At 39.0% G+C, this 22,268-nt stretch overlaps 2 protein-coding genes across 3 annotated transcripts; both read left to right on the top strand.

Moving 5' to 3' along the window:
* The first annotated feature begins 3,285 nt into the window (after positions 1 to 3,285).
* LOC306959538 (sortilin) lies at positions 3,286 to 12,596 on the top strand. Of its 2 annotated transcripts, XM_079551676.1 has the most exons (21): positions 3,286 to 3,669; positions 3,942 to 4,004; positions 4,233 to 4,309; positions 4,393 to 4,489; positions 4,580 to 4,747; positions 4,881 to 4,954; positions 5,083 to 5,129; positions 5,208 to 5,344; positions 7,034 to 7,117; positions 7,858 to 7,918; positions 9,995 to 10,147; positions 10,225 to 10,322; positions 10,410 to 10,509; positions 10,596 to 10,770; positions 11,154 to 11,347; positions 11,438 to 11,630; positions 11,709 to 11,825; positions 11,901 to 12,045; positions 12,124 to 12,230; positions 12,296 to 12,389; positions 12,471 to 12,596. In XM_079551676.1, the coding sequence occupies exons 1-21, from the start codon at positions 3,421 to 3,423 to the stop codon at positions 12,483 to 12,485; spliced, it is 2,448 nt and encodes an 815-aa protein (XP_079407802.1). In that variant the 5' UTR covers positions 3,286 to 3,420; the 3' UTR covers positions 12,486 to 12,596. The 2 variants fall into 2 exon arrangements, with proteins under 2 accessions (XP_079407802.1, XP_079407803.1); XM_079551677.1 differs by lacking the exons at positions 12,124 to 12,230; positions 12,296 to 12,389; positions 12,471 to 12,596 and having other exon boundaries at positions 11,709 to 11,820; positions 11,901 to 11,934.
* A 3,436-nt stretch (positions 12,597 to 16,032) lies between these two features.
* On the top strand, positions 16,033 to 21,915 carry fam3c (FAM3 metabolism regulating signaling molecule C). Its single transcript, XM_079582795.1, has 6 exons — positions 16,033 to 16,150; positions 18,565 to 18,623; positions 18,709 to 18,759; positions 18,858 to 18,942; positions 19,005 to 19,131; positions 21,605 to 21,915. The coding sequence occupies exons 1-6, from the start codon at positions 16,095 to 16,097 to the stop codon at positions 21,689 to 21,691; spliced, it is 465 nt and encodes a 154-aa protein (XP_079438921.1). The 5' UTR covers positions 16,033 to 16,094; the 3' UTR covers positions 21,692 to 21,915.
* Positions 21,916 to 22,268: the final 353 nt, after the last annotated feature.

The following is a 22,268-nucleotide window of genomic DNA, read 5'->3' as shown; positions in this document are numbered from 1 at the left end:
AACATGAGTGTGATGTTGTCCAGTAGAAAGAACTTTAAGACATGAAAATAATATCGCAGGTTTGTGAATCCAATAACGATCAAATACTTAAGAGGAAAAAACATTTGTTCTTTTTTGTTTTGGAGAGTTCTTACAAAAACTGTATTTCTCCCATAAACCTCCAAGTTCATGATATTAATACAAATGCTTCCCCCCCCCCCCCCCCCCCCCCCCCCAATCAATTATCTTATAGTATACTCAAGGAGGACGAAACACATTGTTGCACTACTGCTACTGCTACTGCTGCTACTACCGCTACTACAACTTCAAAGAAAAAAGGTATAGTGCCTTTAAGCCTAAGTATTTTGAACTCTCTTCCGGATGAGTTTCCCCTTAAAATACAATCCCTGGTTTAGCCTGAATGTGTTATGTTGTTTATTTGAATCTGCTGTATTGTCTCCCACAGGGGCATGCTGGTGTCTGTGTTAAAGCTGTATTTCATTGGCACAGCGCTGACCGTCCTGGCAGTCATGTATGGGATTGTGGACTCCATTGGTGGCCAGATGTACATTCAGGACCAGCGCTACGTTTTAGAGAGCTCTGCAGCATCAATACAGCAGAGGCTCTTGATGAAACGGAGAGACGATGATTTAGAGATTTCAGAAACCACTGCAACGAGGCAAACACTGTACACACACCATACCGAGTCATTGTGACCCAATTAGGTGACATTATTCAGGCTACTTGGACCTTTTGAAGTTATCACATTCGCCAGGACAGCGATCAACTTCAAATTCATGACTTGCACTAACTTTGTTAAAACTGTTACATCGGTACAAGGGTCATTCCGCCAAAACGGTGCCTTTTTGCGTCCCAAAACAGCCACAAAATGGCAATGACAACCAATGGGCTGTATGCACAGTGACCTCACGATTGGCGACAGGAAGTACAGCGTCTGGCTAACTGTCCAGGAAGAAGTCACATGGTAAAACTGCATATAGCCTTTTGCTGGGTTGCAGGTGACATCGCAGCGTTCTAAAGGCCAATACTATTGTATGGAGGAAAAATTATTTTGTTTTTGAGGACATTTTTTGTCTTGTACAGAGAGAGATCATGGACCCAGTAAATGATATTAATGATCATTTTTGTAATTCATACATTTTCTTTTGAGCTATGACTTGTGAAAGTGTTATGCTGTTAATAGGTAAAAACTGGCTCCCGCTGGGTCCGATGACATCATCACATTCTAGAACCTGCAACCCAGCAATTATTGAAAGACTATTACATAACATTATTTAGATATTTTTTTGTAATATTTAATAGTTTTGAAACAATTTCAACACTATTATTTTAAAAAAGAGAATCCAAAAATCTAATTTCCATAAAAATGAGTTATTGGCCTGTCCCCGTCTGTGATTTTTCATCTTTAATAAGGTATAAAATGTGTAAATTGTAACTAGAACTACAAAAGAATCACTTAATTACATTGTCCACTAAGAGATCTCATTATTTTACGTTTTTTATGTATTAAAAAAAAATTTGTTTGTATGAAATATTTGCAGTTTTATGTGTGTTCCTAAGTTTTTGTCATTCCTGTTACCAAACTACAAAAACTCTCCACATATTAATAGTTCAGTCCAATGACATCATCATCAAGATGTTGTTATATTCAGAGGAGACTTTCCCACAATCTAAACCAATTCTCTCTTCAATATTTTACTCTATGAACTGTTTTGTGGACATTTGGAGAGAGGGGTCAAATTTGTCACGTCATTCCTATTACCAATATTTAATTTGTAAATCCAAGTGTGTTCCTGTTCTAACTTATTTAATCAATATCTACAAGAAATGTTGTTTCAGTGGGTACAACCTGTGCTGCTGTGCTAGTTAGTATTAGCCTGCAATTGGCAAATTGGTCAAATTTTATCATTCCTGTTACCGTCATTCCTGTAACTATTCTGAGGAAGAGCGATAAGAAAAATCCATTCAAAATTTAAAAGAAAAAAAGCTTTTATGGGGAAAATGCACCGTTTTGGCGGAATTGTTTTATTTATTATTTGTTTGTTTCCATAAAAAAGTATTAAAATGAAAAATGTCTATGCCAGTCAATTCCTAAATTAGAAGAAATGGTGTTAGTACAGCTCTTTAAGCGGGGAAGTGGGTCGTTCTTACAAAATCTATCTAAATTGTCCGTTTAAGTAATCTTCAAAACTCTTGTGAAGTTTTTATGTTAACTTTGAGAGTTAAAAATATATCAATGTAAAAAATAAAATACCCCAAAAATATGCAATGGTAGCTATAAAGAATGTTAATAATATAACATAACTATAGCAAAATGCAATCATCCTGAAATCCATTTTTCCAGTGTGTTTTTTGTTGTTGTTGCATTGACTTAATTTGATTTTTTCCTTTAAGTTAAGTATTACCTAATTGTTGTGCAAGCCAAGAGCACAAGTCTAAGGACAGCGCAATCCAGTTTCTTTATTGAGAATTGCATTTGTCATTGCATTAGTCTGTTAGTCATGTTCATACAAAGGTCATACAGACTGAAAATAAATGATCAAGTCAGAAAACCCTGTTTTAAGATTCATAAATCATAAAACGTTTTTTCCAGGGTTACAAAGAATAAGAAGGACCTCAATTAGAAGGTGTGTTTTGTAGCCTGTGACTCGATTGAATTTCCCTGCACTAATTTAAAATTCTTCCCTTTAATCAATTGGAGATGCTAAAAATTATGAAGGTATGCAGTTCATTTTCAAGTAGCTTCAACAATTCGCCCAGTGTGACTGTGACTGTACACTTGTATCACTGTTCAATATTTTGTTCATTCCATGTAAATAAAACCCCCAAAGAGAATCATGCTGTGGAAACAAGAGCAATAGCGCCCTCTTGTGCCCGAATGGACGCAGAACCTCTGCTACAAAAATGTGCGTTTTGTGGCCTGTGATAGTGCGTGTGTGGTGGTGGTTGTGTTATTTTTTTGCAACCTTAATTTTGCTGCGAGCTGAGAAATTACAATATCTTTGTTTTTAGTTGTTGCTGTTGTTTTTCAGGTTAGTGCTTTGTGCAATAACAGTAGGGTTAGAAAATAAAATTGCGCTATGGGGATTTTAACCTACAGGTGTAAAAGTTTTCTTGTTTTGTTTTTCTCCTTAAGTCTGTCCCTCCACATTGCAGAACCTCTCCTGTCCCTATTGTAATGCGATACAAAAACCTGAATGACAAATGAGAAGATCTTCCTCTGCGCGGGGTGCGTGCGTATACGCTTGATGACCACGCAGACCACTTCGCGCAGCATTTCTTTAGTGAAAATGCCCCGTATGGGCACTTCCCACTCTGTCAGGCTTCAGACTCCACGCGTAGGCGACTTCAGCTCTGTAAAAGCATTAGCGACGTTCACTTGCTCTTCCAGTTTAAACAAGGGTGAAATAAACATCGGATATGATCTGGAGACGTATGGTCTACTGGGGTGTTTGCTGTCTGTTTGTCACGGTCGGAGTCAGCAGAGGTGTCCCTGGGAGCTCCGTGACTTTCCGCAGGACTCAGGAGGAGAGACCGGGGCAGGTGCGCGGACGCTCCAGAAGAGACGCCAGTGGCACCGCCAAACTCCAGCATGCATCCCCTTTCTCACCGTGTCGGCTTCAACTAAGTTCAACCGAACATGAAGTTCTGGATGACAATACGCATGAGGTGAGTTCAATTGAGATACTTTCCCCTCACATACATTCTTCTAGGGCTCCGAAGCCTGCCCCCTTCACTAAACTTGCAAAAAAATAATACTTGCACTGCCATTTAGGCTTCAATGGTGGCCTGGCAACAAGGTATCACACAAATAATAGTTTTACTGGTGCTTTGCCCCTTTTACGGCACACTATTTAAAATCTATATAATATGTAATAACCTTTGTTAATGACCCTTTAAGCAGACAAAGTGCGGACTTAATCATTGTATTTTGATTCTAGACAGGCTTTAATGGTGATGATGGCTCATATGTAATCTTGACCTGGGTTGGTGATGGCACAGGGGTGAGTACCATCAAACTTTATAGTGATTTATGTATGTTCACTTTTTGTGGGGCAACAGTGACATTGTTTCCTTGGGCAAGACACTTCACCCACCTTGCCTTCTGCGTACATTGGTGCATGAATGAGAGTGTGAATGAGTGAGTGGTTCCTTGATGTAAAGCGCTTTGAATGCCTAGTGTAGATGGGAATGCGCTGTGTAATTTACCACCTCTGTAATTCACTTACCAGGTCATTTTGGTTCTATCAACAATTAATGCACCAATTGAGGCTTTCACAGGGGGAGGCTCCTCTCGTCTCTACAGAAGGTATCATTGTTTATAAGGCATTAAGAATGTAATACGCTGAAAAGATCGCACAGTCTAGTCCAGTCTCCTCTTATTGCTCTTAGTACGGATTATGGAAAGTACTTCCACGACATCTCCCATCAGATCAATCACACATTTATCCGAGAGGAGTTTGGAGTCAGCGTAGGACCCAGAAGTTCGGTGAGTACCAGGAAGTTTGGTGAAGCAACTAAAAGCAAGTACCTATGCCAATTTATATATCTTTTTGCATTTTTATTATGTACTTCACAGGTGATTCTGACGGCTGATATTCCAGTGGTGGATCATGCAGGAGGTATGATCTTCACATCCACAGACGCCGGGGCGACTTTTACATTCATCCAACTGCCCTTCCACCTGGCCCAGCCTATCGCGTACCACTTCCTGAACCACGACTACCTGGTCGCCCTCAGCCTTGATGTGAGTCACAGTGTTGTTTCGAACCATATGTCAGATAAAGTACTTTTTGTGTCACTCTGGTTTGATTTTGTTCTCTGGTGAAGGACACACCTTACAGAAAGGTAAACACTCCTCTGTTCCTTCACAACCCCAGGGTGGACTGTGGCTTTCATTGGACTTTGGTGCCCATTGGACAAAAGTACATGATGGAGTGCATTCTTTCGCCTGGTGAGAGAAAATTAAACAGTCGATATTCCAGGAAACAACACGAAACATTAACAAACATAGTAGTAGTCTTTGAGTTACATATTCAGTTAAGAGTATTTTGGCTTCTTCCTTTTTTCTTTTCTTTTTAGGGGGGCTGGAATTAACCTGTTTTTCAGCTGCAGTAAAGTGGATGCCGGTGAGCAATAAGTCAACAGGAGGGTGGTAAAGTTAAATAAAATATGTGCGTCTTGGCTGATGTGTGTTGTTGTTGTAGTTGATGCTGAAGAGAGGGGAGATTTACAGCTTAAAAGGACCACCGATTTGGGAAAGACTTTTACCACAATTCACGAGGATGTCTTTAGCTTTGGATACATAGGAACCTTTCTTTTCTTTTCTGTGATGGAAGATTCGGTAAGATATTATTGTACAGAAGATTACACTGCGTTCCAAATTATTATGCAAATGACATTTTTCTAAAATTCTCTAAATTGTCAACTCAAATGAGAGTCAGCATAATTTTCAAGTCTTTAACTGGTAGAGGATCATTTAAATGTGGTGGAAAACGTTTCCTAGTGATAACAGTGTTTTTTTCAAAAATAAATATAGTAAATCCCTCAAAATCCACTGTTCCAAATTATTATGCAACTCATCGTTTCAATACATTTTAAAGCTTGTAATTAACTGAAAATGGTCATTTGTTGAATTTGTACTATTAGGAGGTCATATTTACTGAAATCAAAAGCTATTTCAATCAAAAACATATTAACAGGTCAAGTTATATTTTACCAAAGGAGCCCTTGTGTGATAGCAGCTTCAAAATTCTTAAATCCATTAAACTTGTGAGTTTTTGGACAGTTTCTGCTTGGATTTGTTTGCAGGATGTCAGAATAGCCTCCCAGAGCTGCTGTTTGGATGAAAACTGCCTCCCGCCCTCATAGAAGTTTTTTTTGTTGAGGCTCCAAAGGTTCTCAACAGGGTTGAGGTCAGGGGAGGAGGGGGTCCACATCATGAGTTTCTCTCCTTTTATGCCCATAGCAGCCAGTGATGCAGAGGTTTTCTTTACAGTATGACATGGTGCGTTGTCATGCATGAAGAGGATTTTGTTAGGGAAAGCCCGGCTCTTCTTTTTGTAGCATAGAAGACAGTTGTCAGTCAGAAACTCCACATATTCATAGTCATTTTCACACCTTCAGGGAGCCTAAAAGGGCCTAAAGGGGCCGACCAGCTCTCTCACCATGATTTTGGTCCAAAACATGACTCCGCCACCTCCTTGTTGACGTCGCAGCCTTGTTGGGACATTGTGGCCATTCACCAAGTATCCACTACTCCATTGATCTGACCATCCAGGGCTACACGGCACTCATCAATGAACAAGACTTTGAAAATGAGTCCTCATGTATTTCTGAGCCCGTTGCAGCCGTTTCTGTTCATGAACATTCAATTAACAGTTTAGGGGAGGCCTGGATAGAAGGTTTATGCACAACTGCAGCCTCTGGAGGGTCCTACACTTTGATGTTCGGGGGACTCCAGAGGCACCAGCAGCTTCAAATACCTGTATGCTGCTTTGTAGCATCTGTTCTCTTAATCTGATGTGTTTGTCTGGCAGAACCCGTCCATATTGTGCCTTTATCTGCACAAACCCGAGTGTGTCTGAATCATCCACAAATCTCTTATCAGTATGATGATTACGCTTAATCTTTCATGAAATATCGAAGGTTTTCATACCTAGACCAAGGCATTCAACTATTTCACGCTTTTCATCAGCAGAAAGACCCTTTTTCTTTACCATATTGCTTGAAAATGATGATATGCATAATAAAGTGGAACACCCTTTTTCAGTTTTCCCTTAACTGGGCTTAACCTGAAAACTAATCATCCCAGCTCTCTGAGATTAATGTCAGTGATTCATAGAACCCCAGGACACGATACCATCCATGAGTTTCATTATTGTTTTTTGTTTTTTCACCTTTTTGACACAAAAATCCAATTTGCATAATAATTTGGAACGCAGTGTATATAGAATTACTGTAATTTTCACTTTTGCTTTTGAGTAGATGTGTTGGATCCGTAAGCCAATAGTAAGTATGTCTTGTCTTTCAGAGATCTCCTCGTGTCATGTACTGCTCATCAGACCAAGGAGAGACATTTAGCCGAGCGCTGCTTCCTTCTGCATCCACCGAGCAGGTGAAAAACACAGTAAACGACACATCAGCATCCCTTCACAAAATGATGCCTTTACATTTCCTGTTTCAACCAACTGTCATGTACACCACAGCACCCACTCCCACATACGCACATCAGCTAAATCTTCTTGCTGACGACGCAAAGGCTCACTGTGTCTCTCACAGAGATTATCACAAACTACACTGGTCATATTGGTTTTCTTTGTTTTACCGGTGAGTTAGGGTATGCCGGCTCTTACTTATTTAAAAAAGCAGCACAATCACAACTCAACAGGGATCACTTTGCAGGCACAGGCACCCAGTAATTCTACAATATACTAAATGTGGATGTCCCATGCCTTAGGAAGCGGAGGACTTCCAGAAACCTCGGCCACAAAGCTTTAAAAGGAGCACTAATTTAGACTAGATTAGGGACAATTGCAAGGATTTTGTTTGCGAGGATTTAGATTAGAAAGAATCCTATTATGTTTGTATAGTTTTGTAGTTTTGCCCTTTCCTCCTATTCAGAGATTCTATCAAAGTTATGTGGGTTTATTTAATCTAATTTCTAGATTTTCATATTGATGTTTATTTGTTGCTGACTTGTTTACCGTTGTTTGCTTTCCTGCTGGATGCTGTTCTTTAACAATGCCATTTCCCTGTTGTACAAATAAAGGTTTTCTTATTTTTTCTGACAACCCATGAGATGAAGAAGACAGAATGAAAACATACATTTGTAAATAATATTGTCTTTTCCTGCAGTTCTACTCCATTCTGGATGGCGATGAAGACATGATCTTTATACATGTGGATAATATTGGAGGTAAACTCACTGCTTTATCTTTAAATACATTTTCTTTTCATAGATACACGACATGTTCACATATTTCTAACTGCTCTAAGCTACTTGACACATAATCCAAGGCAATCTGATGTTGTCAATAGATCTCTCTAAACTGCAGAACTCATATCTCAGCTTTTCTTGTAACGGAGAAACTCAACTGTTTTTGGCAGACTGGCTTCACATGTTCTTAATGTTGCTGACAAATCGCTAAATTATACTTAAGTGCTTTTATGCCTCTTTATGCACTTCTCCCTTTCTTTCTTCTGCCGGTCCGTCTTTGTAGTTTTGCCTGTATAGATGCTTGCGATGATGTAATGCTGGCGGCTGCTCCAGTTTGTCTTGTTGAGGTGATGGGACTTTTTTTTTTGCCTTCACATAAATAAGGGAGATATGGGGTAAAGGGGCTTTATCTTTTGTTGGCTGGAGATTTAGGTTACACAGACAGAGCTGAGTAGGATATCACAGGATCAGGGTGTGACTTGAACTCACACATGTACTGCACACAAACACAATCAAAAAGTAGACTTTTTCCATCAGCTTTGTCAGCCGAGTTTGTCCTTCACGGGGTCAGTTGTCTTTTGTTGTGTGTGGAACATTTTGACCGCTGGGACTTTTTGATGTAACATTTGTCAGTTTAACGTACACTGTGTTGTCCGTTAGCAAAGGCTTTATCAAAATGTGTAGTTTTTTGTGTATAATATTGAGTTTAATTCTAGCTTTTTCAAACACGTTACAGTGATGTAGAGTGAAAATAATAAGTGCAGTGAAAAGCATTTATCTCAATACAGATGGATTCAGATCATATGTTTACAAATATTTTCTGTACTAAGCCTTTATGCAGTATAGCCCATTGTCACAAAGATTGTTGAGCCTTAGTAGATCTCAGTGAGAATAAATAAAGCAATGTCAATATGTTACATGCTACATACATGTAACATATAACATTTTGCAGTTTCCTCTATTAAATAATAATTTGGGAAGCGTTTAGGCAGATTTTAATTGGCCTTTGGGCTGGAAATAGGGTTTTTTTTATCTGGCTGATTATAGAGCTAATACTGTACTTACACATTATTTAAAGTGTTGAACTATAATGCTTTAACGTAAAACATCAATTACAAATTATATATAGTAATTAAGACCTATTAACCTCTTAACTCCCGCCTGAACCGAGAGATCTTTTTCCTCACGTCATCAGATTTTTTTTCCATCATTTTTTTGTTGGGTATTAAACTCATTTTTGTAACTTTTTGGTCATTTTTGTGGTCATTTTTTGGTCCATTTTTGTCCACTTTTGATCACATTTTTGTCATTTTTTCATAATTTTTTGTAATTTTTTCATAATTTTTTTGTAATTTTCTTGTGATATTTTTGTGACATTTTCATCATTGTTTTCGTCTCAGTTTTGTCGCTATTGTCACACCTTTTTTTCCAGAAGCTTTTGGATTGGGGTAAAGCCAAACTGGAGAAAATGTGCTCGGTTCAGGTGGGAGTGAAGGGGTCAAAGTGATCAGAACTTGGTCACGTTGCTGCATTTTTGTCACATTGTATATGTTTTTGTTGTGTTTTTGTGTCTTTTTGTCATGTTTTTGTCACTTTTTGTTGCTATTTTTCATTGCTTTGAATGTGGTTGGTTAAGCCGGAGGTAAGAGGATGTGGACAAATAGTTAAAATATACGGTCTATTTACAATGGTGCATATAGCCCTTTTCTCCAACTGAGCTCAGTGTTTTTTAGCATTTGCCTTCTTATAAATGTAAAAAAATCTGATTAAATCCATCTTTTATTGATCAAACTATCAAAAACCAGCACTGTATAAAAATGTAATTAGCATGGTCACATTTATATATTGTTCTTTCACTCCTAAATGCACTGCTCTCCACATCTTCAGTTAATGACATTTCTATGTGGATTACTGTATCTATGAACTGCAGTCGATAATGGCTAATGACAGCAATGTGAAGTCAGCGTCTAAGTGTCAGAGATCGACAGTTTTGCTTCTGAGCTCTAAGCCTTTCATAAACATGATTTTGTGCTTTAACATGTTTTTTTTGCACAGATACATATTTTGGAACCATGTACACATCAGACGACCGTGGCATTGTGTATACAAAATCACTGGACAGACATCTGTTTGACGGTCAGAGGAAAAGTGACTTCACCAACATCACTTCTCTCAGGGGAGCCTACCTCACTAACAGACTAGATGAAGGTAAAGTTGTGAACTAGCCGACATTTTGTTTTTTGAGTTTGTTTGCATGAGCCACTTCATAAGCTGTTTCTTTGCAGATGGTCGTATAAGATCTGTCATTTCCTTTAACAGAGGAGGAACATGGAGACCCCTCAGCAAACCTGAAAATGTGGACTGTGAAGATACAGTGAAAAAAGTACCAATGAAATCTATAAATATATCTTTCCTAAGCTCTCTCTCTACCTTTATTTTTTACTGAAGTGTTTTCGTTGTTTTCATTCAGTGCAATCTTCATATTCACGGAGAACACAGCCGTGATGACCACCTAGTGCCGATGCTCGCACTGTCTGACCCAAGTGCTATTGGTCTGATTATTGCCCATGGTAAGCGGAAACATACAGTACATATCTGAGGAGACTTTTGGAGCTACATGCAATTTTAAAGTCTATTTTGTTCTCTGTCTTGATAGGTTCTGTGGGGGACTCTCTGTCGTCCTCACAGCGCCCGGATGTGTTTGTGTCCTCAGATGGGGGTTATAACTGGAGAGGTATATTGAAGGGTCCGCACCACTACAGCATACTGGACTCAGGAGGGCTAATCGTGGCTGTGGAGGCCCTGCACAACGAACAAGTCAAAACTATCAAGTACTAACACATTTCCAACAAGTTAAGCATGCAGTACATTCTGCTTTAGAGCTGCACTATATGTCGCCAAATTATTACAATAACAGGTGATACAATATTTATATGGCAGAAAGCCTGCATCGCAAAATCACTGGGGGCCTTCCATAGCAATCAATCAATAGTTTTTGTCATGATATCCTTATTTACGTCCATGTTTTCTTATTTTTTGGATTCATTTAAAAATTCATTTGTGTACATTTTTGGAATGTACTGTGTTGAAACAATAGTGTGATTGAGAGTGCAAGTGTGGGACAGATTCAAATTAGCCCAGGCTACAATCCAGTGTGCGTGTTCATTAACATCCAAACCAAATAATAACAGCCCAACCAACCTTTCCCCTTAAGGTTTTCCACCGATGAAGGACAGTGCTGGAAGTACTATAACTTCACAGAGCAAGCTTTCTTCTTTGCTGGACTTGCATCAGAACCAGGAACCAAAGCCCTGAGTGTCAGTGTGTGGGGCTTCAGACCCGAGGAGGACGGTCAGCCCATGTGGGTGGCAGTCACCATTGATTTTGAGAGTCTCATTACAAAAGAGTGTGAGTATTTTTTTATTTTATTATTATTTTTTTGTACATATATATATATATAATATACATGTGTATTCATATTAACATGTACTTGTTCAGGTAAAAGTGGTGATTATGAACAATGGCTTGCTCATGCAACACAAGGGGTGGGGACAAACAGAGCTGGCTGTGTCCTCGGGCTAAAGGAGACTTATAGGAGACTGAAGAAGCAGTCTATTTGCAGAAATGGAAGAGGCTTTGTGGTCAGCAAGAAGCAATCTCTATGTTCATGTACTAGAGAGGACTACATATGGTAAAGTATTTGGTAATTGGCATTTGATGAAGTATTTACCCTTACTAAATAAAGTAACCACATTTTTTTGTTCAACAGCGATTATGGTTATTATCGTTTTGAAAGTACATCTGAATGCGTGAGACAACCTCACTTTGTAAATAAAACTCTGGAGCTTTGTCTAAATGGAGAAGAAGATGAGCTACTGACAGTGGGGTAGTTACACACCGTCATTGTTATTGTTTCAAAGACAAAATAGATAATTGAGTAACTGTATTATAAACTTTGCAGATATCGTAAGGTCCCAAGTGACAAGTGTGTGGGGGGATTTACTCCTCAAAATTCTGTTCAGACCATAATCAGACCTTGCAGTGTGAAAACCAGTCCAAGTCCACCGGACAAACCCACATCTCCAGTTTCACACTTTGACACTCCAGTGAGTTATGAGTATTTACTTTTCTTTGCTGTTTTTGCATGCACTTCAAGACCGTTGAGTTGATGTTTTCTTTTTCAGAAAGAAAAGCTAGTTTTAATACTAGTCTGTGCAGGTGCTGCCACCATTGTTTTGATAGCCATTGCATCTGCTTTTTTCATCGTTAAGAGGATGGTACATCGAACCAGGTGAGGCAGAAAATAATGTGTATATTAAGTTTGGGGAGTTCATTGTTGACCATGGCGCTGTACAGGACTCCGGCATATCGTTTTTCAAACCTTCAGATACAGGACGAGGAAAGTGGCACCAGCAGCAATGGTACAGCAGGACCACATGATTCAGACATTGTTCGTATTTGTTTTTTTTTGTTTATGTCTTTTCCACCTTAACCTTCTTTCACACTTACATGTCTGTGTTTAATTTTACAGGACCTTATTGAATGACTCGTAAATTTTGGTATGCAGCATAATGTATCATGTTTGTCTCTCTTGTCAATATTTTTATATCGGTATGTGTTGTCAGGATTCTCATTGCCAAATACTTGTAAATAGGCAACGTAATGACATTGTTTTATCAACTGAGGATGAATATGTTTGTATACTTTATTAAATTGTGGATAAAATACAGCACATTTGTGAACTTTCAGTGCATATATCTTGCCTCCCCATAATTTCTCTCTCTGATCACAAGAATCCACAGTCTCTCAAACTGACTTCCATCACCCCAATACTCAGAAAAAACTGGTCTTGATCCTGATAGCCTTGTAAATTTCCAGCCCATATCCAATCTTCCCATCTGTCCAAAATTCAATGTGTCGTTGCTACTCAACCTCAAACCCATCTCAACTCCAATAGTCTGTTTTGGACGGAAACTGGACTGTAATGGTTTGAACACAGCATCGAAACAGCTCTGTTAAAAGATCTCCTGCTTTCCTCCGACTCTGTATCCTCATCCTTTTGGACCTCACCGCAGCATCCGACACCATCAGCCACTCCGGCCTCCTGTCTCTCCTCAAGTCCAGCCTCAACATCACTGGCTCTGCCCTGTCCTGGCTTCAGTACTACCTCACCAACTTGCAACAATTCATTCACATCAACTGATGATCCTCCTCCATAGCCCCCCATCTCAGAGGGTTCCCCAGGGTTCGGTGCTTGCTCCAATGCCAACCTGCTGTTCCTCTACTGTAAGATCAAGCGCCGAACCCGGGGAGACAGAAAAGCGCTATATAAATAAAATGTGCTATTATTATTATATATTATGATGTGGTAGCCAACTTACTTCTCTACACTGGTATTGTCAATATATGACTGAAAATGGCACTGCAAAATGTAGTTTAGGGTTCATGGTCTTCACAAACAAAACACAAAAAACAGACTCAAACAATGGATTGATGTGCTTGCAAATCAACCGTAATTTTATTGTTTTATGTAATGAAAGAAATTAGTGTTTTGCGTGTTCTCTATCTTACTTAAAATTAACTCAGACACTGTTCATTGTGTTTAAAAGTGTAACATAGAAATTGATACATACGCACAATTTGTAATTATTGCGGTATTTTTTTTTTAAATATTGAAAAGGTAAATCGACAAATGTTACTAGTTATGAGGATGAGGTTTGAAAGGCTGTTTTTTTCTGCCGTGTTTGTAATTTCTGTCAGAAATCCTAATTTCCGACATAATTCCCATCTGAATTAATCCAAATGACTAAAACTTGAGAGGGCTGGCAAAAACAACACTGAACAACAAGACTATCCACTCAATTTTCTGCTGTTGCCATGGTGGAACGCTAATAATAATGGCTTGTTGCGCTTTACAAGCCTGTGTGACCAAGTTTCTCCAAACGCTACACTGTAGTCATTCATTCATGCCATACTTGGTGTTAAGCTACTATTGCAGCCACAGCTGCCCTTGGGGTAGACTGACGGAAGCGTAGCTACCAGTCTGTGCCATCAGCCACTCTGACCACTCACTCACTCTCTCACTCACTCACTCACAAATTATAGGGACGCCCATTTTGTCTGTCAAAATAAATAACTTGGTAGCCTTTATTCATTTCTAACTTTATTTATAACACACCACAGACCTGTAACAGAAAAATGGGTCAAATGCAGAGGACAAATTTCTCCTTAAACAAGTACCTTCAGAAAATGTTACTTGAGTATTGTGAGTACTGATTACCTGAGTGTAAAAGTCTCATTTATGTTTCAGTTGTGGCATAAATTATGAGAAACAAAATGTGAAATTATGTGAAAATCCTAATATTTCCAAGAACATACCATAAGGATTTATTAATGCATATTTCTGAAGAAAAAGGAGCACAAAACACAAACTACATATATTTAAGGTGGACATGAAGCCTTCGTAACTACTGTATTTTTGTCAACTCAAGTAAGAGTAAACATAGTACTTCATTACAATATTACTTAAGTAGAAGCAAGACAAACTCTATGATTCAACTACTCTAATAAGTAGCTTATCGTTTCTTCAAAAGGTTCCTCAAGTACTTGTATTTGAGTAAATGTAACTGAGTACCCTCAGCCTCTGCATCTCAGCTAAATGCTAAATGATATTCAGTAGGCTTAAGTTTCTGCTTTGTGTGGGGTCGTATATACACACCCGCTGGGCAGGCCATTAAACGTAATCTTATAATATGTTAATAAGGATTAAAAATCGTTTGGACAGCTTTCTTTTATTTTCCTTTCTCTTTTGCTTCACTGTGATACTCATGCAATAACACAACCGATACAGTAGGTGGCGGCCGACATGCGCCGTGCATTCGCAAATTAGGCTGAAAGACGAAGAAGAACACTCGGGGAAACACAACTCTGAGGTTTGTCGTGTTGCCGGGGCAATTAGCGTTATTGCAAGGTAAAAGGATTTTATTTTATTTATTTATTTAACCAATGGGCAGGCCAACAGACCAACGGATTTAGTCGTTTCAAAAAAAATATTCGCTTGATCGTGCTTAGTATTTTTTATTGACTTTCGAACAAGGAAGTGATCCTGTCCAGGACAAGTTAACGTCACCCTCCGTGTAGTATAGACCTTTGAGTTTGTGTGCCACGCAGTGTGATGTCTGTTAAAAATGAAATAACTGATTTGAAAGGCAGTCACGCATTTTACGCACGTTCTTAAAATTCTTTACAGGCTAACGCGTGTGGAAGAGCTTTGACACGATGTTCAGAGCAGGTGGTAAGTAGAAGTTGATTCACACTAACGTACTCACTCGTCTTCCGTTGAAGGTGATTTTCTTTATGCATTGTGATTTTTTTTCCAGGGGTTTTTAAGTTTGTAGCTGTCCTCTTCATTTTCATCGTTGCTGTCTTTCTGGCATTTCAGCTGTTAGACATTCATGTAGATTTTAAACTAAGCGAAATACTTGGTGAGTAAAACAATATTATTGATTGTGGTTTGCTATGCAGAGACGTGGACAATTTCATTTATTGTTTATTTTTCAGCGAGGTCTGCTCCAGCAAATGCAATCAGTGAGTATTTTGATTTTAACCTGTTGACACCCACCTGAACCGGGCACATTTTGTCCAGTTTGGCTTTACCCAAATCTAAAAGCTCCTTGGTAAAAAAAAAATGGTCAAAATATCAACAAAAAGGAGACTGGGGATGAAGATGAAAGCGCAACAAAAGAGCGACGAAAACGTGACGACAAAGTGACAAAGATGCAAGAAAAAAAGCAACCAAAGAATAACAAAATAGTGACAAAACTGTGAGATGAGAAAACAACAAAAACGCCTCAAAAGAGCAACAGAAGAGAGACAAAAAAGCGATGGCAAAGTGACAAATATGAAACAAAAGAGCAATGAAAAGCAATGTCAACAGGGCAACAACTTTTAGATTTGGGTAAAGCTGAACTGGAGAAAATGCACTCGGTTAAGGCGAGGGGTTACGAGGTTAAGCCTATGAATGCGTGAAATAATTTTAGCCCAGTAGCATTTACCATTGTTGTTCTAAACTGTATTTCTGTTCGCAGCTTCTAAACCTGTCAGGAGCAAATGTGGCTTGGTCCATGAGTGTCCAAATGATCACTTTGCATTCAAGATGGCAAGTGGAGCAGCCAGTGTGGTGGGACCACGAATCTGCCTGGAGGACAAGATGTAAGAATGATTATAGAGTTCAGGAATGTGTTGTCATATCGCTAAGCATCATGGGACTAGCAGCAATTATGAACTCATGGAGGTTTTAAAAGTTAAAATACTAGTTAAAATATATAGTTATGGTTCACATTAAAACACTTGGACACCACTGTGAGTTAGATGTATTTACCAGCAGTAACTCAGCAGCTAACAGAGTTGTTCCACAGCTTTTTTTCTTCACTTTTTTAGCTAATGTTAGCCTAGGAAAATAATTAACTGCTAAGTAACATGGCGGGTCTCCATGGTAACTGTGGATTTTCCTGAACTCTATACCTTTAAGTGGTACTTACTCCCAGTTGTTATTCTCTTTTGACACAAATTTGACATTTTGGGTTCAGTTCATGTTTTCCTTTTAAAATCCTGGACTTTGGGAACTTGTAAAACTGCTTTGTATCACGGCAGAATTACACTGAAATGTTTGCGAAAGTATGAGTAAATGTATTGTTTGACGAAGGTGGTCTAAAAAGACACACTTGACAATTGACAATGCACTGTTTCGAGTGAGTAGCAGAAGTGTGAAATAACCACATGATGATTCATGAATGCCCTTTAACCTCCTAACCCCCGCCTTAACTGAGTGCATTTTCTCCAGCTCAGCTTCACCCAAATCTTAAAGGTTACAGGCTATAGGCCAGTGTAACGCCTCATTTGAAAGCTAAGACCTAAATAACTGATCTAGAAAGAGTTTTTTGACATTTTGTTTCATTGCTTTTTTGTTGTGTTTTCGTTTTTGTTTTTGGGACTTTTTCATCCTTGTTTTTGTCACTATTTTGCCACTTTTTTTTTTCACGCTTTAGATTTGTTTGAAGTCAAACTGGAGAAAATGTGCTCAGTTCAGGTTGGGGTTATGAGGTTAAAGCTATGGTAATCAAATAATCTTTGTAAACGTGACATTTATGAAAGAACAGTGCACTATTTTGTGTCTAAATAGAGAGCATTTTCCTCCAGCGCGAACCAGGAAAGCAGGCAAAATTAGCACAGCCTTAGCATTGGGGGTCACGCCTTAAAGGAATAGGCCACCGTTTTTACATACTAAGATATGTTCTTACTTAACCTTAGCCAAGTTAATATATACCCGTCTGGTCTATGTCCGTGCGCTCTGTCACGCAAACGGAGCACATACGCAGCCTCTCCCACATGTCAAATAGCTCCAAAAAAGCTCACGATAGAAGCTACCAAGCTCTTCCACGTGTTTCCTTATTTAAATAAAGTTACGTGATGTGTTTTCATGCGGAGTATATTTACACAGAAATGTAGCTTGTCGATTTTATAAGCAGATAAAAAGGGGTACTATAAAAAGAGGCGTAATGATACGAGGAGCAAAACGTCCGCGCAGTAACTCCTACAGACTTCCCCCCTCTCACTTCCGTCAATAGAAGCTGCGTGACTTGTAGAGAGCCTTTTACAACAAGCAGAAAATATATTTTCGGAAAGTGCTGCGCATTCCTACCTCATGGTAGAGGTCCTGAGTCCTGTGTCGTCATCCGGGGTGAGTTGGAAATCTGTGAAACATTACTACACTATATACTTTCTGCTTGTTATCACAGCCCGGTACGATGCACGTAAAAGGCATTGTTCACAAGTTATCGTGCTAAAACTTGACGCTTCTTCAACTGTTCTCTGCTAGCTCTCTACATGTCACGCAGCTTCTATTGACGGAGGTGAACGGGGAAGTCTTTAGGAGTTACTGCGCGGACGCTGTGCTCCTCGTATCATTACGCCTCACAATATAGTACCACCTTTTTATCTGCTTATAAAATCTACATGCTACATTTGTGCTGGGTTGCAGGTTCTAGAATGTGATGATGTCATCGGGCCCAGCGGGGGGCAGGAGCCCGTTTTTCCTATTAACAGCATTACACTTTCACAAGTCGTACCTCAAAAGAAAATATATGAATTAGAAAAATGATCATTAATATCAGTCACTGGCTCCATGATCTCTCTGTACAAGTCCAAAAATTTCCTCAAAGACAAAATAATTTTTCCTCCATACAATAGCATTGGCCTTTAGAATGCTGTGATGTCACCTGCAACCCAGCAATACTTTGCGTGAAAACACTTCACGTAACTTTATTTAAATAGGGAACACATGGCAGAGCTTGGTAGCTTCTATCGTGAGCTTTTTTGGAGCTATATGACATGTGGGAGAGGCTGCGTATGTGCTCCGTTTGCGTGACAGAGCGCACGGACCAAGGCCAGACGGGTATACTGTATATTAACTTGGCTAAGGTTAGGTAAGAACATATCTCAGTATGTAAAAACAGTGGCCTATTCCTTTAAGTTTGTCTTGCAACTGAGTCGTGCTTCTAACCCCACCCTGGCTACACCTCTGTCTTAATACAAAGATGATAAATATATAATGCTTTTATTTCTAGATTGATGAGTAGTGTAAAGAACAACGTGGGGAGAGGAATCAACATCGCCCTTGTGGATGGTAAATACCAGAATAAATGACAAACCCAATAGCAACGTTATTTTTTATACGTATTATTTTGATGCGTTTTTATTTGAAATTTAAGGCAAAACTGGGGAACGTGTGAAGACGGCCTCTTTTGACATGTGGGGCGGAGGTAAGTATTTCAGTTCCTTTGTTGCATTATCGCGTTTCAATGTGTTAAAGGTACTGTTGTTATGAAAAGTTGCATCAGAGTATTTTTTATCTCTACAGATGTTGCGCCATTGATTAAATTCTTGAAGGAGATTCAAGATGGTACAGTAGTGATGATGGCCTCATTTGACGATCCAGCAACCAAGTAAGACATTTTTGTTTTGGGTTTTATTTTGCATCCATTAAAACGGCCTTCATTTGCTTTAGGCTGAATGATGAAGCACGGAAGCTCATTGCAGATCTGGGTAGCACGGTTATTACACAGCTGGGCTTTCGAGACAACTGGATCTTTGTGGGAGGCAAAGGCATCAAGACCAAGAGTCCCTTTGAGCAGGTAAAAAACAACACGCTACACCAGTCTGTAGACTAAACCGTCTTTGGCTTTGTGAGATTCTTTACTCACTGATAAATTCATACTTCACTTGTAATTTGGCGTCACATCTTCAATAGGCGAGGTATAGAACAGGTCAGGTTGGTTTTGAGATCTTTTGTTACTTTTTTTTATAAAGGCTTATGCAACACTTGTTCCGTGCTAAAGTTAAACATAATATTTTGATATATATTAAAAATAAAAACCCTTCACATCCACTCCATACATATCCACACATACAGTACAAACTCTCACAGATTCACACTTAACCACACGTCCGGTCAGATGTGCACAGTAATTCCATAATAAATATGCAAAACAAACAAAATACAGCAATGGTCAAGCAATGTTAAATTGACTGCCCAACAATTATTGCATTATTGCACTAAAACAAACAAGCTGTTATTGTTTTATGACGTGTGTCTGTGCATCTGAGCGGCGTAGAAGGTACACCGCTCAGACACCCATGATACATTGATGCCTTACATCCATAATGAATGCCAATATATGGCATCAATATACATATTGTTAGAGGATAACATTAAATCGCTATTTGTTATACTGGGTCAGGCTGTACAGTCGTAATATCTCTGTCATAGCCTTGACTGTGGTGCTCAGACTCTTGCGTATCAGTATGACGCTCTGAGAGGGTGTTTCTCTCTCTTCTAGAGGGATAAATACAGACTTGAATGGTAGGGCTAGCGCAATGTCTCGAGTTCATGTCCCGTGTCCGCACCGATGGTACTGCTGCCTATTTTTCATCTATCCTCTCGAACACCATTGTTAATTCTCTAATACATATGGAGAAAAAGAAATAACAATGGTACAAAGTAACATTTGGAATACAATTATGTTGAGTCTATTAGTCAATAATGGTCCCCAGACCTGTTCCCACTTGTCAACCAAGTCATTCCCATTTTTTTTATTTTTTTTTATTTAACCAGGTTAGTCCCATTTTACAAGAGAGACCTGGCCAAGATGGGCAGCAACACTTGGTTTCCATACATTTAAAAACATACACAACATTAGTTAAAACATTCACACACCGATGATCTGGACTGGACTGACATCACAAGAGACTTGAAACTATTCAAAGAAATAAGGTCCGTGATTTTGAAGTCCTTCTGCAGGAGGTTCCATGTAAATGGAGCCGAATAACTGAAAGCAGTCTTTCCCAGTTCAGTCCGCACAACAGGCACAACATAGTGCAATGTGTCATTAGAACGAAGACTACGCTGACTCTGCTTCACTTTTAAAAGACAAGATAAATAAGAAGGCTGCCTTCCAAGAACCGCCTTGTAAATAAAAACATACGAATGAGAAAGTCGACGAGCCAACCCAACTCACTTTAGAGTAAAACAAACAATGGTGAGTAAGAGGTCGACAGTTGGTTATGAAGCGCACAGCCCCATGATACACACTGTCCAACAACCCAAGACACTGTACAGGAGCATTCATATATAACACATCGCCATAGTCAATAACAGGCAGAAATGTGGCTTCCACCAACCTCTTCTTCACAGTAAAAGAAAAGCAAGACTTATTTCTATAGTAAAACCCCAGTAACACTCAGAACTTTTTGGTTACATTTCGAATATGCAATTTAAAAGACAATTTATCATCAATTATATAACCCAAATACTTAAAACTCGATACCAATTCAATTTTCTGTCCAGATTTAGTGCAGATTGATTCAGACAAACTAATTTTATTTTTTAGCAAGGAGAAAAACATCAGTTTTGTTTTTGATCCCGATCCTGCACTTGATTAAAAGCTGATTGAAGATACTCAAAGGCCTTTGCAGGACTGGGAGCTGAACAATAGATCACTGTATCATCTGCGTAAAAGCTAAATTTAGCATTTGGGATATTTCTTCCAATGCCATTAATATACAGTGTAAAAAGCAAGGGCCCAAGTATGGACCCATTACGCAGCTTTTCAAGATGTATTATAGACAAATGCTCTCTGAGCCATATTTGAACATTTCCAGTCTTTGCGTATTCATTTTTTTTGCAACGATGCCACCCATATGCATGACACTTTGTATGTGCAAAGGAAAGTGTCCAGGTTAGATGTCCTTGAGTATACATTTGAGAAAAAATAACCAATTGTAGTAATGGGCCATCACCGCTTTTACACTTATCGCACTTTGGAGACAACGTCTCATAAAATGTATTCAGCAGGACTTTTGGAATAGTGGTACCTATGCATCACGTTGAACTGAATCAATCTGTGTGAGCTGTTGATCGAACATGAGTTGAGAGCAGTGCTAAATGTTACTGGGCAATACACTGCCTATTTACTTTTCCCACACTTCCTTACAATAGTTTGGTCATTCTTGTCGATAGCGCTACACCCATGATACTATGCAGCGATCTATTTTTAGCTACTATGAAAGACAGGTTATGGCTAAATGTGTTGTGTGTCATCTTTGCAGCATATAAAGAACAGCGCAGACAGCAACAAATTTGACGGATGGCCAGAGGTTTTGGAGATGGAGGGCTGCATACCCCAGAAAATCTGACCAGTTTGGTCTCTGTCCCAAAGGGCTTCACCGCTGTCCTCACACAGTGGCCTTGTTTGAACGATGGCTACGTTCCATTTAGCCTTAATAAAAAGGGTGCTTCTTGCCTTCTACATTCTGCTGGGTGTGTAGTAGTTAAAGGTAGGGTATTTACAATTTTCCGTCTTTTTTTTTTTTTTTACTAAACATGACCTACAAGTATCCGTGACTATGAAGTAAACATGTTCAAATATGAGTGGTACCATAAAACATCTTTTACATAACGCAAAAGTTGTTTATAGTTACATGTTTTGTTTTGTTTTCTTTGGTTCTGGCGGATCAGACAAGCCGACTTGCCCTTTGACAACATCTAAATACTCATTGCCTAAATAAAGATGGATAATAAAGGAAACTTTGCCATGTCATATACTAAGGGAAAATTGTTAATTCTATTATGACCTTTGGCAACCATGCCTTCATTTGAATAGTAATTGTAGTTTTTAACTCTTTAACTTTTAACCCAGTTCTTGTTCTCAAAGTGGTACTAGCTCTATGTCTAAGGCAGACTTTGCACTGTTGGATACAGTTTTAATGTTGT

Source organism: Gobius niger (assembly GCF_951799975.1).
Source record: "Gobius niger genome assembly, chromosome: 2".
NCBI classification, from domain to species: Eukaryota; Metazoa; Chordata; class Actinopteri; order Gobiiformes; family Gobiidae; genus Gobius; species Gobius niger.
The sequence above is the reverse complement of the archived record's forward strand: the minus strand, read 5'-3'. Positions and strand labels throughout refer to the sequence as shown.

What these genes read in the sequence shown, in the direction of transcription:
- LOC306959538 (XM_079551676.1), top strand. Translation starts at nt 3,421, where the DNA reads ATGATCTGGAGACGTATGGTCTACTGGGGTGTTTGCTGTCTGTTTGTC. An exon ending in GGGTTGGTGATGGCACAGGG is followed by an intron (nt 4,005 to 4,232) that starts GTGAGTACCATC and finishes TTCACTTACCAG; the next exon opens with GTCATTTTGGTTCTATCAAC. An exon ending in ACATGTGGATAATATTGGAG is followed by an intron (nt 7,919 to 9,994) that starts GTAAACTCACTG and finishes TTTTTTGCACAG; the next exon opens with ATACATATTTTGGAACCATG.
- fam3c (XM_079582795.1), top strand. Translation starts at nt 16,095, where the DNA reads ATGGCAAGTGGAGCAGCCAGTGTGGTGGGACCACGAATCTGCCTGGAG. An exon ending in ATCTGCCTGGAGGACAAGAT is followed by an intron (nt 16,151 to 18,564) that starts GTAAGAATGATT and finishes TTTTATTTCTAG; the next exon opens with ATTGATGAGTAGTGTAAAGA. An exon ending in TTTTGACATGTGGGGCGGAG is followed by an intron (nt 18,760 to 18,857) that starts GTAAGTATTTCA and finishes TTATCTCTACAG; the next exon opens with ATGTTGCGCCATTGATTAAA.